Source organism: Dermacentor silvarum, chromosome 2 (genome assembly GCF_013339745.2).
Source record: "Dermacentor silvarum isolate Dsil-2018 chromosome 2, BIME_Dsil_1.4, whole genome shotgun sequence".
NCBI classification, from domain to species: Eukaryota; Metazoa; Arthropoda; class Arachnida; order Ixodida; family Ixodidae; genus Dermacentor; species Dermacentor silvarum.
The window spans coordinates 136,821,062-136,838,147 of NC_051155.1; the positions used below are offsets into that span (position 1 = coordinate 136,821,062).

Below are 17,086 nucleotides of genomic sequence, written 5' to 3' on the forward strand. Positions count from 1 at the left end.
GACCAAGCTTTCGCCCAGTTTCTGACCGCGGTTCTCCTTCTCGTCGTCACTCGCTCTCCCCGATGCGTCCACGTCCCTCTACCGCCTGACATGGAAAACCAAGTGGCGCAGTTCCCGAGGCAAGAACTGCGTCATCGTCGCAACGCTCAAGCCCTCTTGTTTCGCCGCCCGTTATTGATGTCGCTGTTGAAGGTGTTTCTGTGCTTGCCCTCATTGACACAGGTGCTTCCATATCTGTGATATTATTTTAGGTTGGGATTTTCTCTCCTGTCACCAAGCTGTCATTGATTGCTCCTCCCAGTCAGAAAAAAGCAATTGACTCCAATTAGGAAATTTCCAATTGGTACCAATTGGAAAATTTCCAATCGTAAATTAGTACATAACTGGACCAATTGAACCAACTGGAACGTGACCAATTGGTTTTTGTTGGAGTGACCAAGTGTATCCAATGGGTGCCAATTGGTTTGAAACCAATTGGTTGGAATGGCAAATTGCACCAGTGGACAATACCAATACACATATATACCCCACAAAGCAAACCTAAATAGGATTCCAGCTGTCAGAAACAGGTTTGCTATAGCCTTAGTATTGCATGCATATATAGCTATAACTCATTCCAGCTTCCTTGAATGGGTTCATAAACTGTCTAGCTAGTTTATTCCTATTGGTAGTCAAATTAGACTCAGTTGGGAATGTAAGGTGGGCATAGCTGGTTCAAACTGGCAAGTCCAATTGGACTCGATTAGTTCCATCCCTGACTCAATCGTAACCAATTGGAGGGGAGGATTTCCAAATGGGGCCCAGTTGATTCCAATTGGCAAGTCCAATCGGACCTAAATGGTTTCACGTACTTTGACTCAATCGTAACCAGTTGGAACTAGGGATTTTCCAATCGGTTCCAATTGGGTCCAGTTCATTTCTATTGGCAACTTCAATTGGTTTCTCCTCTGATCAAATTGTAACCGGTTGGAAGTAAGCATTTTCCAATTGGTTCCTATTGGTCCCAGTTGATTCCTACTGGAAAAGCTAATTGGAGTCAATTGTTTCTTTTTTTTTTTTGACTGGGCTGTGCAGAAGTTGCCTTCTCTTCGCTTGGTAATGCCATGTCTGACGACGTTTCGCTTTCCTGCACCAAGTTGTCCCTCACTGACGACATCCAGATACCTCCGCACGCATCCGTTCTGGCACCTGCATCCTGTTCCGTTGCCTCCGACTCTACCATACTCTTCACACCTTCCACTGCTTTCATTCACCGCCACATCTCGCCACTCCCAACCGCGCTGCTTGGCCTTCAAGAAGGTGCGACTCGCCTTCCTGTCTACAACCACTTCCCATTCCCGATTACATTGCTTTGCGGTGAATCTCTCGGCACTGTGGAGCCTTACGACACCATTACCACGTTGGAACTTCCTATTGGATCGTCCGAGGTCAACACCCTCTTCGGTAGTCCCGTACCTGCCACATCGCCTGAAGACGTTTTCAGCCATGTCATCGAGAACGCCTTAAACCCCAAGCAACGCCATGACCTTCTCCGTCTCCTCGACAAATTTCGCCCTGCTTTTGACAGCCATAGCACTTCTCTGGGTCGAACGACGACTGTATGTCACCGAATTGACACCGGTGCTCACTCACCACTACAGCAGCGACCATACCGCGTATTATTGACAGAACGACGCGTCATTGATGAGTAAGTAGGTGAAATGCTAGTGTGGTGTCATTGAACCGTCCGACAGACCATGGGCATCAGCCAGTCGTTTTAGTTAAAAATAAGGATGGCTCGATCCGCTTTTGCGTGGATTACCGTCGCCTAAACAAAATAACCCGAAAGGATGTTTGTCCATTGCCGCGGATCGATGACGCCTTAGACTGCTTACAAGGTGCAGAGTTCTTTTCTACCCTCGATCTACGCTCTGGTTATTGGCAAGTACCTATGGCTGCAGAAGATAAGCCTAAAACTGCATTCATCACACCAGATGGCTTATACGAATTTCGTGTGATGCCATTCGGGCTTTGCAACATGTCTGCAACTTTTGAGCGGATGATAGATACTATTCTTTGTGGCCTCAAACGGAACACGTGCTTGTGTTATTTGGATGATGTAGTAGTGTTTGCACCAGATTTTCCTACTCACCTTCATCGCTTGGAGCAGGCTTTACGCTGTCTCAGTGACGCTGGCCTCCTACTCAACCTGAAAAAATGTCACATTGGGGCACGCAAGCTGACAATACTCGGACATGTCGTGTCGAAGGACAGTGTTCTCCCCGATGCCGCAAAGCTCCGTGCTGTTAAAGAATTCCCAAGGCCAACGTCTTTAAAGGACTTGCGTAGTTTCATTGGCCTCTGCTCGTACTTCCGCCGCTTCATTAGAAATTTCGCTTCGATTATGGCACCGCTCACAGAGCTTCTTCAGGGAGAGCCCAATCTTTCAGCATGGTCCCCGGCTTGTGACGAGGCCTTCGCGACGCTACGTTGCCTGCTTACAACACCACCGATACTGCGCCATTTCAATACCACTGCTCCCACAGAAATCCATACGGATGCTAGCGGAATTGATCTTGGCGCTGTGCTCGCCCAGCAAAAGCCCGGCTACCAAGAATATGTTGTTGCATACGCGAGCTGCACTCTCACGAAAGCTGAAGTTAATTATTCAGTCAAGGAAAAAGAATGTCTAGCGATCATCTGGGCCATTACAAAATTTCGTCCATACCTGTACGGCCGGTCCTTTGATGTTGTTACCGATCACCACGCACTTTGCTGGTTGTCGTCCCTCGAGGATCCCTGTGGCCGCCTAGCCCGGTGGGCACTGAGGCTCCAAGAGTACGACATACGGCTTGTCTACCGCTCAGGCAAGAAGCACGCCGATGCCGATGCTCTTTCACGCTCGCCTGTCCACGCCGACATTGTCAGTGTCTCCGTCCTAGACGACCCACTTCCCCCATTCGATTCTGTTGACATGGATTTGGAGCAGCGCAAGGACTCCTGGATTTCATCTTTGATAGATTACATCTCTGATTCACCTGCACGCCCACCATCCCGAGCGCTACACCGACAAGCTTCGCACTTCGCCATCCGCGACGGAATCATCTATCGCCGTAACTACAGTTCCGACGGCTGCAAATGGCTGCTTGTCATACCCCAGCAGCTCCACACTGATGTATGCGCCGCTTTCCACGCCGACCCGCAGTGTGCACACGCTGGTCTCTTCAAGACCTACACCAGACTACGCCATAGGTTTTATTGGCATGGTATGTACACATTTGTGCAAAAGTACATTCGCTCTTGCACAGAATGTCAACTGCCGCAAGCCTGATCCTTGCCTCTCTTCTGGACCAATGCAACCTTTGCCGTGCCCTTTGCGATCCTTTGACCAGATTGGAATAGACCTATACGGGCCTCTGCCATACACAGCTGCTGACAATCACTGGGTCATTGTAGCTATAGACCACCTCACAAGGTATGCAGAAACGGCCGCTCTACCAGCCGCGACGGCTCGTGACGTTGCCTCCTTCCTGCTTCAACGCTTCGTTCTACGTCACGGCACTTTCCGCGAACTCCTGAGCGACCGAGGCCGCGTCTTTCTTGCCGATGTCATTCAAGCACTTCTCAATGAATGCCGCATTATTCATTGCTGTACCACCGCATATCACCAGCAAACAAATGGATTGACAGAGCGCTTTAACCGAACTCTTGGCGACATGATTTCGATGTATGTCGCCTCCAACCATACCAACTGGGACCTCATCTATGTCACGTACGCCTACAATACGGCACCCCAAGCAACGACGGGCTTTTCTTGTTTCTTTCTTCTGTATGGCCGAGAATCGTCATTTCCCATTGACACTATTCTTCCTTACCGTCCCGACTTATCAGAGGGTACACCAGTTTCCGAAGCCGCCCGGTATGCCGAAGAATGTCGGCAACTAGCTCGCTCTCTAACCACACACGAACAAGCACTACAGAAATTTCATCATGACGATGGGCACCCCCACAACCAGTTTTCGCCTGACGCTCTCGTTTGGTTGTGGGTGCCTCCTACTTCGACACTAGGTGTTTCCTCCAAGTTTGTCTCCCGATACCATGGACCCTACTGGGTTCTCCAGCAAACTTCTCCGGTGAACTACGTCATCGAACCTCTGACGCCCCCTACGGACCTGCGTCGCCGAGGCCGTGATACCCACGAAACACACAAGCAGCTATTTGATGTCTAAAAGATATCTTGAACGGATAATTCAAAAGTTGATAGCTGTCCTGGTCAAGACATTTTCCAGCTGTGGACGTCTACAGGTACTTCAGTAAGCCCTGCTAACGTTACGCTAAAAGTTGGCTAATAAACATCTCAACAAGAACAACTTCAAGAATTGTATTAGACGTTGCCAGAATTCTGTAATAATGGCTTCGGAAACATTATGCAGGCTTTTATAAAACGTCTTGACAAGAACAAGTTAAGAATTTTATTAGATGTTCCCAGAATTCTGTTATAAATTATAACAAAATTTAAGGACGTCTAACAAAATTCTTAATTAAGCTATAAAAGCCCGCATGTTGTTTCCGAAGTCATAACGTATAATGGCTTCACAAACAATATTCAGGCTTTTATAGCTGTCTTTAAAGCAGCATTGATAGATTGTCATCCTACAGTGACCTGGTAAGCAAAACTAATGGCCACTTCTTCAGTATACCATGCATCCGTATGCTAGCTTCATAGTACACATGTTATTATTTAGAACTGAAAATAAAATTGAAGCATTACGTTATATTATTTATAATAACTTGCATAAAACTTTTTAACATATATCAAATGTGCAATACATATACAAAGCAAATGTGCATAACAACATGCAGAAAAAATTGCAACCTGACATTGCGAGAAAGCGGCTTTATTGACTAATAAATTAAAGGACATGCAGAATGATTTTACAACATTTTTAAATACAGTAGAAAAGGTGACCACATAAAATAAGACGTAGCTGCAGTAACCACAGGAATCCAGGTCCCTTCCCTCTTCGATACCACTGGCTGCCCACAGAAGTTGGCTCTGTAATACAACAGTGAAGAAAAAAGTGAGTAAGCCCCACTTGATTTACAATAAAGATGTACAATTCGGTATTTCAAATAGCAAAATATGTGCCGTTGCTTTACCTCAGTCACATTTAGTTTATAAATTTAAGCAATACTTTTAAAATCTTATGCTGTACGATGACGTTCAGAATTAAAGTTGCATATATGATATGAAAAAGCTACTGTAGAGTGAAATTAAACTGGCAAATGGTTTAATCCACACACGACTTGCAGTAGGTCATTAGCAGTTAGATGGTTTGCAAACAAATCTCTTACAAGAGTATGTTACATTTATTTAGGTACTGGTGTTGGTTGGTTGTAGCAACAGGTTGTAGCAACTGGTAATCAAGGCCGGCAACTGCTCCTTCCGAATGTCTGTTACAATATCACTGCGGTATTGTACCACATGCCAATAAAACCAGTCTCTTAATAAAGTGACCCTGAAACACTTGTAACTAATCGTAGAATGGCCTCACTTTTAAAGGACGTCATCTCACGAATCTCATGCCTCAAAAAGTTTTCCAATCCTGCAACCATAAGTGAAGTTACAACACCAATGCAAGACTATTTTCCTGCCTGCTAGCGTGCTGGAAGCTACACAGAGGAGAAGCCAAGACAGCAAAGTCCCGGTATACTACGCAATGCAGCATGCCGCTGCCATCTTAAAGGCCACATGCAGCTGATGCAGCCATGGCTAGTGCAAGGATGAAATGATTTTTGCCCCTTTTGCGATTACATTAACTTGAGGACAAAAGGATCCCCGGAACAAAAAGCATGTAAACTATATATCAACACCACAGTTGTCAGTAAACAGCAAGCATTTTCAACAGCAATATAATTAGTTAAGCTCTGGCTTACCATGACTAACAGAAATGGCAGCCAGGCAGCCACATGGTGCCAAATAAGAAATAACAATACACAAAAGAGGTGCATAAAAATCAAAAGAAGCCACTTGACAGAACAGTCAAGCCTTGCATGCTCCTACAGGTTTACCTTAAGATTAATTAGGTGTGCATGAAACTGCACGAAACAAACACCGTTTGGCCCCTGTTCATCTGTTTGCGGAACATATGCCCTACAGCAAGACAAACAAATTTGTAGCAGCATACAAATGGTTAAAAACCAAAAGTATAGAAACAATGCAGAGATTGTGCACACACATAAACAAAGCGACCGAATAAGCATACATTCAGGCTCTGGCTTCTAACTATGTGACTTACCTTACCTAGACAAAAACAATGGAAACCAGCAGGCCTTGTGGTTCCGTGAAAGAGTAACATTGCTGCATAGGAAATAAAAAGAGACAGTCAACAAAACAGTCAACGTCTGGCTTGCAACCATGTGATTTACATTGACTAGACAAAAACAATGGAAGCCAGCAGGCCTTGTGGTTCCGTGAAAGATAAAGAGCTGCATAGGAATTAAAAAGAGACAGTCAACAAAACAGTCAACGTCTGGCTTGCAACCATTTGACTTACCTTAACTAGACAAAAACAATGTAAGCCAGCAGGCCTTGTGGTTCCGTGAGAGTAAAATAACTACATAGGAAATAAAAAGAGACAGTCAACAAAACAGGCAAGCCTAGCATGCTTCTAGATGTTTACCTTAAGTTTGATTGCTGAGCACACAACTGATGAAAAATATGGCTGTTTAGCCACTGTTGAACTCTTTATTTCCGTTCCAACATGTGCCCTACAGCAAGACAAAAAACAAATTTATAACAGCATACAAACCTTGACAACGATATATGGGTGACAAGAATGTAAGAAAATTAAAATTCATGACCTGCTTCACACTTCAAAAGATGCTCAGCAGTCTGTAAAGTTGCAGCCCTGATGTTTATTTTACGTGTAATTATGCAGATTAATTTTAATTGCACAAAATCATCATAACACTATTGAAAATATATCTGCCCTGGACACACAAAAGATGCACGGGCCCGCCAAAACAAAAGTGGCGTGCAAGTTGTAGCAGGTAAACGTATACGTACCGTATACGTATTTTACTCTCACGGGAACCACAAGGCCTGCTGGCTCACATTGTTTTTGTCTAGTTAAGGTAAGTCACATATGGTTGCAAGCCAGACGTTGACTGTTTTGTTGACTGTCTCTTTTTAATTCCTATGCAGCTCTTTCTCTTTCACGGAACCACAAGGCCTGCTGGCTTCCATTGTTTTTGTCTAGTCAAAGTAAGTTGCATGGTTGCAAGCCAGACGTTGACTGTTTGTCTCACAACCGTAAGGAACTGCACCGTATCTGCAGGCGCTGGTCAAGGTTTGAACGTGACCAAAAGAGCCACGAGCGGTGCACACGCTATGTAGACTCGATAGAACTTGGGAAGAGAACCATGAGCACCGGCGAGCGAATGCTTGCGAGCATGAGCACGGCCCTTTGAATCGCTTGCGGTTAAAGCACAGAGACAGAAGAATTCCGATGGTTAAAGCCCCTGGAAGTTTTACTCGCGGTTAAAGTCCCTATATAAGAAAAGTACCGCCATCCTTTGATAAACGCCGCTTCTCTCTCTCCTGTATCTCCGATTGGACGATGATAGCGAGGCTCCCTTCAATGGTCAGGCGGTGCAGCGATCGGCTCAGCCGTCAGCGCCGCCGTGTCAGTTCCGCGAAACACCGAGGCGGCCACTTCTACGAAGGCATGCTTCTGCGGCGCTCATTTGAAACAAGTCGGGCGTTCTAAACTGTGGTTTTTAAGGCAATTGAAAACATTGAGGCCCATTTTCGACCACCGACACTCGAGAAAGGACGTCAACTTTATGACAACAACCATGTATTTCGTGTCAAAAAAGTAAACAGGACGGACATCGCAGCAAAGTTCTTGTCACGACAAATAAAGCACGTTTACGACGTCGAACTCAAAGTAAGTTAACAAATAAATAATTTATTCCGCTTAAGTGGGCAAATACGGCCGTAGACGTTTTTCAACTTTCATTTGTAGCTTCAGTATACTTCGAGCGTGCCTTGCTTATCACATTTGTCGAGGTTTTGGCGAGTTGGAAGGTAACTTGAATGATTCTTTATGGAGCTTTTTTCTCCGTTGACAAAGAGCCTCGAGCATATTCTGGTGTTGTCATTCGGGCTCCAGTGTGAGAGGTCATCACCGCTGAAACATAACAGAGAGCAATCAGCTGACACTAAGCAACACCAAGACTGAACAAATGTGTGCTAGCGTGCGCGAGAGAAGTGCTATTTTGCGAATACTCGATGTGTGCTGCGGTGCACTCCAGCCTTAGTTCTGTTGTTCTAAACGCGAGAAAACGACGGCATGAATGAGCCCGGTTTCAGCAGTCGCGTCTTGATCCAGGCGCAGAAAGGAGCTGCACGTTGGCTTATTAATGCACAACAAGAACTACAGTGCGTACAAAGGTCCAACGCGGAGCGCTTACGAAGCTAGATTTGACACATAACAACCACTGCGCATTTGTTTTGGAGCGAGACTAGCTAAACAATTATCCAAACCAATTTACAACAGCGGGAATCAGATAACGCGTGTTTATGCAGTTGTCGCTTTATAGTGCGTTTTCATGGATGCCTTGTGTTTTTTCTTCTTCTTTTTTTTCATTTTTTAATTTTGCGTTTGCGTCATAGTTCAACAGAAATTCGCAAGAGCGACTCTTACTTGACGGCCCGAACCACGACGATCCACCTTCAGCCGCCGGGTTTCTCCCCACATTCTTGAAGGGAAGCGGCACAATTTGATGCCGACATCCCCTTCGCGGTTGTGAAAATACCTAAAGCAGCAGTATATGCGCATGTTCTTTTTGTTCACACTTCTCACGGAGGAGCTGCCGAGTGGTCGCGGTGAATCCATTGAAAAATCTGAAAAGGAAGCTTTCAGGTGCGCCTGAGCGAAGCATGGTCAAAGGTGAAATGCCGGTCATAGAATAATAACCAACTTTGTGCCGGTACGGGCCTACTCGCGGGTGCTCACCGCCGCTGTTAGGTGGCGCGACATGTACAGCCAAACTGCATTGCAATCATGGAGGAAGTTTTGTTTCCTTCCTCCATGATTGCAACATATATTTTTTTCCGCCTCGGAGCCTTGTTGAAAATCCTCTGCGCAGCCGCAGTCGCCGGCGGCGGCGGCGGCGCGCGCCCGGCCTGAAAGCTTCAACTAGAGTGTACTAGAATACTATACACCAACTGCACCAACAATCAACTGGCTACTTTTCTGGCTACATTTCGCGATATTTAGACAATTTTAGACCTGGCAACCCTGCAGTAGGCACCTCGCTACTAGCCGCTGGCCCGCTGTACCGCCTATGGTACCGCTGCGTTTGTGTTCGGCGTTTGCTTCTACGTGTCAGCGCCGCATGTTTGCTGTCGTGAAAGCTTTGCGATGGCAAAAGTCAGGAGCCCTGAATTTTGCCCTTCCTACATGGGCGAACTTGTAGGGCCGACGCGGGCTCGCTACAAAGAAAAGGTCGGAATGTGCGACGGCGTGGACCCGTACCAGCTGCACGTTGGCGTGGATACCAGTTCAGACCCCGATGTGCTCCCCGCCACGACGTACGTGGATATTATTAATTATCTTGTCCTGTCCACGAGCTACGTCACGCTGAACGAAATGAAGGATTACAAATCGCTGGAGGCGCACAATTACTTCAAGAGCGGTTGGGCGAGGAACGTTGCAGCGAAGCGCCTGTCGTCGGGTCTTATCATCGTCCTCGGCGAGGTGAGTCCATGAAAGCATACGTTCCTTAGTGTTCGGCTGAGAAAACTATCTCAGTATTTTTTGTGCTGCTCCATTCACGGACAGCTTTCTTGTCACAAAGGTTCACGCATATGCACTTTTTCCCCAAACGTCAAAACGTGCGTTCGCTTCTTTCTGCGAGTTTTGGTATACAGTTCGGTGCATATCCGTGCATATGCATTTTGTTGCGTTAAATAGAAGTCCTATATATTGAAAGCATGCAGTGATCTTCAGAATTTACCGTGCGTTTCTAAGAACTGCAGCAGCTCAACGCGAGATACTTGGTCCAAATTGGCTGTGGTTTTACATGCTAATATGTGCCAATTCAGGCCTTTAAATCAGGAAAGAAGCATTATGTGCTCTTGAGGTAATATCAGAATGAAGTCACACATACAGAAATGTTTGTGAAAACTTGGTTTACAAGGCAAACTTTATTTTCAATTTCAGGTCAGCCATTCCCAAAGACTCCAGGACCCACCACTAAAATCTTGGTTTTTGGCTAAAGCTGATGGCTCTGTCATCACAGCCCATTGTACATGCATGGCAGGAGCTGGAGAAGCCTGCTCCCACGTCGGTGCCATATTATTTGCTGTTGAGACGGCTGTACGCCTGAGAGATGCAAGAACATGTACAGAGAAGAGGAACGCATGGCTTCCAGCCAGCAGCCCAGGCACAGAGTACAAGCGCCTCAAGGACATAGACTTCTCGTCATCGAGGATGAAAAAGCAAAAGATGGACAATGTTCATTTGCAGGTGAATGACACACAGGTTCCGGCATGCCCGACACAAGCGCAATCAACTAGGCCACCTTCTCCTACAGAAGAAGAGATTAATTTGCTGTACTCAAGAATAGCAGATTCTGGAGTTAAACCAGCTCTCTTCATGGTGCACCCCGTGTACAGTGCAATGTTTCAGCCACCCCGCAGTATAGAACCACGTGTCCTTCGGGAATTGTCTATTGCAGAGGCACTGTCCGAGGACCTGGACACACTCGAGTGTGCTCAACGTGGCGAAGATTTCCTTGCCAACCTCCACATGGGTGACTTGCCAACAAATGGGTGACCATGTTGAAGGTAGCACAAGAGTTCCAACTGCTCCAAATGGTATCGCTATCGCGCAGGGCAAATTACCGCTTCTGTTTTGAAAAGTGTGTGCACCACAAGCGTGAATGAACTTTCAGTCAGCCTACTGAAGAAAATGTGCTACCCAGAACAGCACAAGTTCACTGCTGTATCAACAACGTGGGGGCTGCAACATTAACGTGACACCATCAGGACCTATGCAAAAGAAATGGTGCAGCAGCACACAAGCTTCGAGCACTTCAGGCCAGGGGTCTATTTGTGTACACAATACCCATACCTTGCTGCCATGCCAGATGCAATGGTCAAGTGCAAATGCTGTGGTGAAGGTGTTGCTGAAGTTAAGTGCCCTTACACCCTTGCTAGTAGTGTGGCAAGCAATGATCCAAACTTTTGCCTTGAGAATTGGCATAGGAACCAGACCCTGAAGAGGACGCACCCATATAACTTTCAGGTCCAGGCTCAGATGGCAGTGTGTAATGTTGCGTACTGTGACTTTGTAGTGTGGACTCCGTTATCTATGCACATAGAGAGGGTTCTCGGGGACGAAGCATTTTTTGATTCTGTAGTACCAGCTGCAAAGAAATTCTTCACACATGTCATTATGCCAGAATTATTTGCAGCTTACTTCACGCGGAAAGCGACAACAAACAAGTGCGCTGACAACGCATAAAACGCATATTGCTTTTGCAGAGGCCCAGAATCTGACAAAATGCTAGCATGTGATGACCCAGAGTGCAAATATCGGTGGTTTCATCACACCTGTATCGGTATCACGAGGGCCCCAAAGCAAAAGCACTGGTACTGCGAGGAGAAATAAACAAGCCATCAGTCCTGACTAATGAACAAACTGCCCATGCAACGAGTTAGTTCAAGTTATGGTGCCGTCGTTGTTACATTGTCATCATCACATTGTAAGTCACACCATCGCCTTCAAACTGACCTTGTCAAGACACATCACAGTGGTGAGAATACTACTACAGTCACTCTAACGTGCAATTTCTAACCGATAAGGTGCTACCACCGGGACTGTTTTGGGAACCTGTACTATTATTTTGTGACTGAAACTTCAAGTACGACTTCACAATATGAAAGCTTGACTTGATCACCTTTTTTTGCAACAAAGTACTGTGTGCTGTAAATTTGTATTCTCTTCTGGGCTGACTTGCGAGTTTGTCAGCATGGCCTAAGTATTGGAGATAAGCTTGTTTCGCGGCTTCTGTGTGGTGTGTTTTGGAGTCATAAACAGCTTAGATCAATGATTGTGAATTTATAATTTTTTTCCGTTTGCTGAACATGATTGACCTGCACTATTGTAAGTGGTACAGTGCGCAATATTTACAATGACAAGACCTGTGTAATGAAGCGTTTTGGAGAAAAGGGGAGTCAAACACTGCATGTGTCGTTTTTTGTGCTCGCGAGGGTTTCGACGGGAATTCAGGGCACGGGCTCCTTTCCCAAGCGTACAACCCCTGAAGGAACCCAAACGCCAGGCCGGGGTACGCTTGTGCCCATTTGAACTGGTGGGTGCCCGGCGGCGGTGTGAATCGAAACAAACAAAAGTAAAAAAGGCGTTTTTTTATATCCCTACAATTTCACCATAACAAGGTTCTTTATTTAGTTATTGATACTGTCAACTCAGCAAAAGGTCATAACAGGAGTAGAACAAATACAGTAAAAAAACAAAAAGTGTAGTTCACAATTTCTAGGCAGGATGCAGAAATAAAAGCACTGCAAGTGGTGCAGGAGAAATAACAGAATATTGTTTTCCAAATTGCACAAACATTCGCACAAACATTGAGTAGTATCTGCATTACCAAACACTTGCACGAACAATGGCAAAAATGTTAATTTGTGCCTACATTGCCGTGATACATGCGTACACTCAACAGATATGAAGTGCTAATTTAAGCAAAACATATTTTTTCCCTAGAAATTCACTTAAAGATGTTAGTTTCACAATAGCGTTCGGCAGTCCGTTCCGCTCATTGACAGCCCTAGGAAAAAAAATTTATGTAAAGCATTCGGTAAACACAGGAGGAGGAACGTACATGCTGTGTCTGTGCCTAAAATAGGTGTTTGGTTGTATGCTAAGATAATTCTTGTTTATGCTAATAAGATCATGAATAATAAGAAAAAGAAGCTTTAGTCTTTCGATCAAAGGAAGTTCAAGATTGTAAAGAGGGTAGTTCAGTGATATTTTGAAGTTCAGAAGGGGAGCACTGAAAAGATCAAGCCAGAGTCGCTCATTGGAGTTCGCAGGAACTACTGATGGGGGGGCACATGTTTGTGAAAGCACAGGAGACCGTTACTATCTTGTCAAGAGGCGTGCGCTCATCTCCTGGTTTGGAGGCAACATTGTCAATTGACTGAACAGCCTTCATTATGAGATACTTGTTGCGTACAAGGCCAATCACTCGTTCCACGTGGATTCGAACGTTGGCCAGCTTTCTCGTTTTTTCAACGTCTACAGCTGTCCACTGATTCTGGCCCTTAGTAAATGCAGGTATATGCAGCTTAGCACAGTAGAGACCCATTGAGTCAGCAATGTCAAATCCTCGATCAGCCTGAATTATATCTCCTTGCGACAATTTGTCCAGGATGCCACAGTGTTCCGCAATATGTTTATCACTGGTTCTGCCTCCCCAGCCTTCAGAAATGTATGATATGGAACCCTGAGGCCATATGCCTATTAGAAACTTTGCAGTGTTACAGTTCTCATAATTAGACCATGTTTCACTCCTTGCGAGCAAGAATGGTGGCCTTTCAATCCTAATTTCAGAGCAATGAACTATAACTGCTGCCTTTGACCCAAAGGAATCAAAGAATCCCTGTGGCATGGTCCTTTGAACAGCGCCATTGAAATAGAAGACTCTGCCAAAGGGGTCACTGAAGTCGGCAGGTTTTTTTCATGGGTCAAAAAAGCACGCAAAATAATTTGAAGTGAGGTGAACATACATAAACATATTCATTCTCTAGGTATAGGCTATCCATTTAGTTGGCTACCTCCTTCTCTTTAAAAAATATAACCTTTGTCCTTTGTATATATTTAAATATATTGTGTCTGTGCGTGGTGTTCTCAGCTGAATTTTTTATTTTTTTTTTTATTAAAGTGAGGTAACACGGATGAGGTAGCCGCCGCTGGTGCTTCTGGATGGCCATGATATTGTAAATTTGCCATGATATGCATTTCAGTTTTTTGTGCAAGTAATGTCCACCTCTTCGAGTAGACCAGCTCATGAACTAGAATTGTGCTATCTGCCACAGGCAACCTTTAAAAATTTTTTGAAAGTGTTTGCTGAAACACCCCGTATTTATGGCCTCTGCATGCAAGAGGTGATGTTTCCATCCCTAATGCGTAAATGTAAATAATTAGAAGAGCTGCTTTTTCCCATTTGTTTTGTCGCCAGTCGTTAGCATTGCCTACTGGAAAGAGAATCAATATTGAGACACATATCACTCACGTGCTTTTCACACGCCTTTGATAGAAGACTCTGCCGAAGGGGTCACTGAAGTCGGCAGGTTTTTTTCATGGGTCAAAAAAGCACGCAAAGTAATTTGAAGTGAGGGGGACATACATAAACATATTCATTCTCTAGGTATAGGCTATCCATTTAGTTGGCTACCTCCTTCTCTTTAAAAAATATAACCTTTGTCCTTTGTATATATTTAAATATATTGTGTCTGTGCGTGGTGTTCGCAGCGGAATTTTTTTTTTATTTATTAAAGTGAGGTAACACGGATGAGGTGCTTCTAATGCGCTTGTCCTCCTATTGTCAGGATTTGCCGAAATAAAGCGAAAGTATAAATTAAAAGCCGTGCACGTCCGCGCCAACAATGGTGCCGTAAGCTTTTAGCCACAACACAAGTGAAAATGTAGAGGCAACGCAAGAGAATCCTCAAATTATGTGCGCGCATGGGTAACAGAACTCCGGTAATGAAATTTTAAAGGCGGGCGGGGAGGGGGGCGTAGGCTACGGATCCCGGGGGGGGGGGGGGGCTCAGCCCCCCCCCCCCCCCCCTTCCGTAGTCGGCGCCTATGGTTTCAGCTGTGGTAACAGCCCACATCTGGCGTCACCGGAGTATACTTTGGTGAACGTCTTGAGAGCGTCTAACACAAGAACTTATTTAGATGTTTTTGTCAGAAAATGTGCGACATGCTTGGGCGTGCGACGTGAAAGCGAAAAAGATTTAAAATGCGCGTGCCCGATGCACAGTGTTACATTCCGTGCCACTTTAACAAGCCATATGCAATCCATTAACGTCGCATCCTATAGCCTTTCGCTGTTATTCCCCCTTTGGATAAACAAGCAGAAAAATCTTGCGGGGTTATTTTCTTTGATGTGTGTTTGCCGCGCGGCCAGCAAACTCACCCGTGCCACGGCGCGATGCACGATACGGGCGAGTCTGTCACACGATGTAAGATATATCTTACACCGTGGTCTGTCACGACAGTCAAAGTTTAGAAAAAAAGAAAACGGCCGGGCGCACACGTGCGCGCCCGTTCAGCGTCCTTATCAGAGCAGCGCCTTCCTTTCCCTTTGCATGAACAAGCGGTGAAAAAGCGGTGAAGAAGCGATACCACAGAACACCCATCCACCAGCTATCGTCACCGACAGATCTGGCCGCGCGCGACCGATCTGACTGCACCAGGGGGCGCGCTGAAGTTACCGCGAGTAAAACCCCTATATATAAAAGTAGCGCCATCTACTTCCCTCCTCCTCCGTTCCACTATCGCGCTCGGCGCGACCAGCGCGATCGAGGCGCGATATCGACAGTGGCGCCGCCTGCGTCGGGCCTGCCGTGGCAGACGACAGCTAACGCGCTATATCGGGAAGCGTTGCGCGTACAAACGGACAAACACAGGAAAAAGACGTGAACGGATAGAGCGCAATTGCGCTCTATCCGTCTTTTTCCTGTGTTTGTCCGTTTGTACGCGCAACGCTTCCCGATACAGCTATGCACCAACTCGCCCAGCAAGAAGTTCTTCTAAGCTAACGCGCTACTAGAGGAAATCCGAGGAAAACTTCGATCGCGCCCTGCGGAGACGTTTTTGAGGCGCGATTTTGCTTCGTCAGTCAGTAACTGGTCTTAATAATGCCGTTTTGGAAGTAGCAACGCGACGATGCGAGACGGGGCAAATATCAAGTGTGCAGCAAGCGTTTGCGCACGCCGGATGGTAAAAAAAAAAAAAAAAAAAAAAAAAAGCCTTTCGCCCTCGCCTCGTCGGTTGCGGCAACTTAAGGCGCAGCAGCATGCCATCACAACGAAGTTCTTGTCCATAACACGTTTGATCCGTTTGTGCGTACAGCACTTTCGTCGCACAGGCCCGAGAATGGCAGTCGGAGCGCGCTGGAAAGAAAAAAATATACAAAAGCGCGACGCGAACTTCCACGTGACACGGATTGACCAATGGGGGAGCGGAGGAGGCTGGGGCGACAGGAGGCGGCTAAGAGAGGGCGAGGAGGAAGCGCCGGGGTGAGCGCGGTGGCGGCAAGATCTAAGAATGGCGCTACTTTTATAAATATAGGGGTTTTAACCGCGAGTTAAAGTCCCTACTATATAAGTACCGCCATCTACTCTATCCACCGCAGCCTCCTCTCCTAAAGCGCTTGCTTTTTTCTTTACTTTTTGCTTGCGAAAGCCAAGTCGACGGTGGCGCACCTAGAAAGTACGTTGAAGTAGTACTTTGCAGTATATATCGCATAACATCCCACATGATATTGTGGGATGTTATGCGATATATACTGCAACCGCAACGCAAGTCGCAGCGCGGAGTTGCATGCCTATATGAAGTCAGAAAACAGCAGTGCAGCAACGCCGCTCAAAAGTGCTTGCACCTTTCAGAAAGGTCTGCTACACACGAACACTTTCCGAACTAACGCTGACGAAATAAAGTTTTTCATACAAATGCCTTCTTCAACCTCCGGCTCACTTTAAAGGCTATTTATTTATTTGTAAATCTCAAGCGACTCGCCAAGCAAGCCAGACATTTGCACGCGCAGCAACTATTTTCGCTGTTTCGTCGCTGAAATCTTGAGACCGAACAATATAAGGTGACCAGCAGCAAGTACCCTTTCGGCTTCGACGAAGCACCTTGATTCAACGCAGCAATCGAGAAACTTGAGAACAGCACCAAGCGAAACTGCCGTCGTGACCCTAAAAGCCCTGAATATCGTAGCCAACTTTGTTTTTCAAGCGAAGCGTGTATTGGCTGACAAGTTTCGGTGGTGTTGTAGTCAC

General features: G+C 45.9%; 1 protein-coding gene and 2 long non-coding RNA genes across 3 annotated transcripts; 1 reads left to right on the top strand and 2 right to left on the bottom strand.

Moving 5' to 3' along the window:
- Positions 1-4,843: 4,843 nt before the first annotated feature.
- LOC125943665 (uncharacterized) lies at positions 4,844-7,549 on the bottom strand. Its single transcript, XR_007465826.1, has 3 exons — positions 6,663-7,549; positions 6,537-6,596; positions 4,844-5,035 (listed from the first exon to the last, which is right to left on the bottom strand). It is a non-coding gene; the product is annotated as an uncharacterized LOC125943665 (long non-coding RNA).
- A 400-nt stretch (positions 7,550-7,949) lies between these two features.
- Positions 7,950-8,943, bottom strand: LOC125943664 (uncharacterized). Its single transcript, XR_007465825.1, has 2 exons — positions 8,691-8,943; positions 7,950-8,174 (listed from the first exon to the last, which is right to left on the bottom strand). It is a non-coding gene; the product is annotated as an uncharacterized LOC125943664 (long non-coding RNA).
- A 371-nt stretch (positions 8,944-9,314) lies between these two features.
- LOC119441111 (uncharacterized) lies at positions 9,315-12,595 on the top strand. The gene is made up of 2 exons (XM_037705804.2): positions 9,315-9,746; positions 10,212-12,595. Exons 1-2 carry the CDS (start codon positions 9,411-9,413, stop codon positions 10,824-10,826), a joined length of 951 nt encoding a protein of 316 aa, XP_037561732.2. The 5' UTR covers positions 9,315-9,410; the 3' UTR covers positions 10,827-12,595.
- Positions 12,596-17,086: the final 4,491 nt, after the last annotated feature.

What these genes read in the sequence shown, in the direction of transcription:
- LOC119441111 (XM_037705804.2), top strand. Translation starts at nt 9,411, where the DNA reads ATGGCAAAAGTCAGGAGCCCTGAATTTTGCCCTTCCTACATGGGCGAA. An exon ending in TTATCATCGTCCTCGGCGAG is followed by an intron (nt 9,747 to 10,211) that starts GTGAGTCCATGA and finishes TTTCAATTTCAG; the next exon opens with GTCAGCCATTCCCAAAGACT.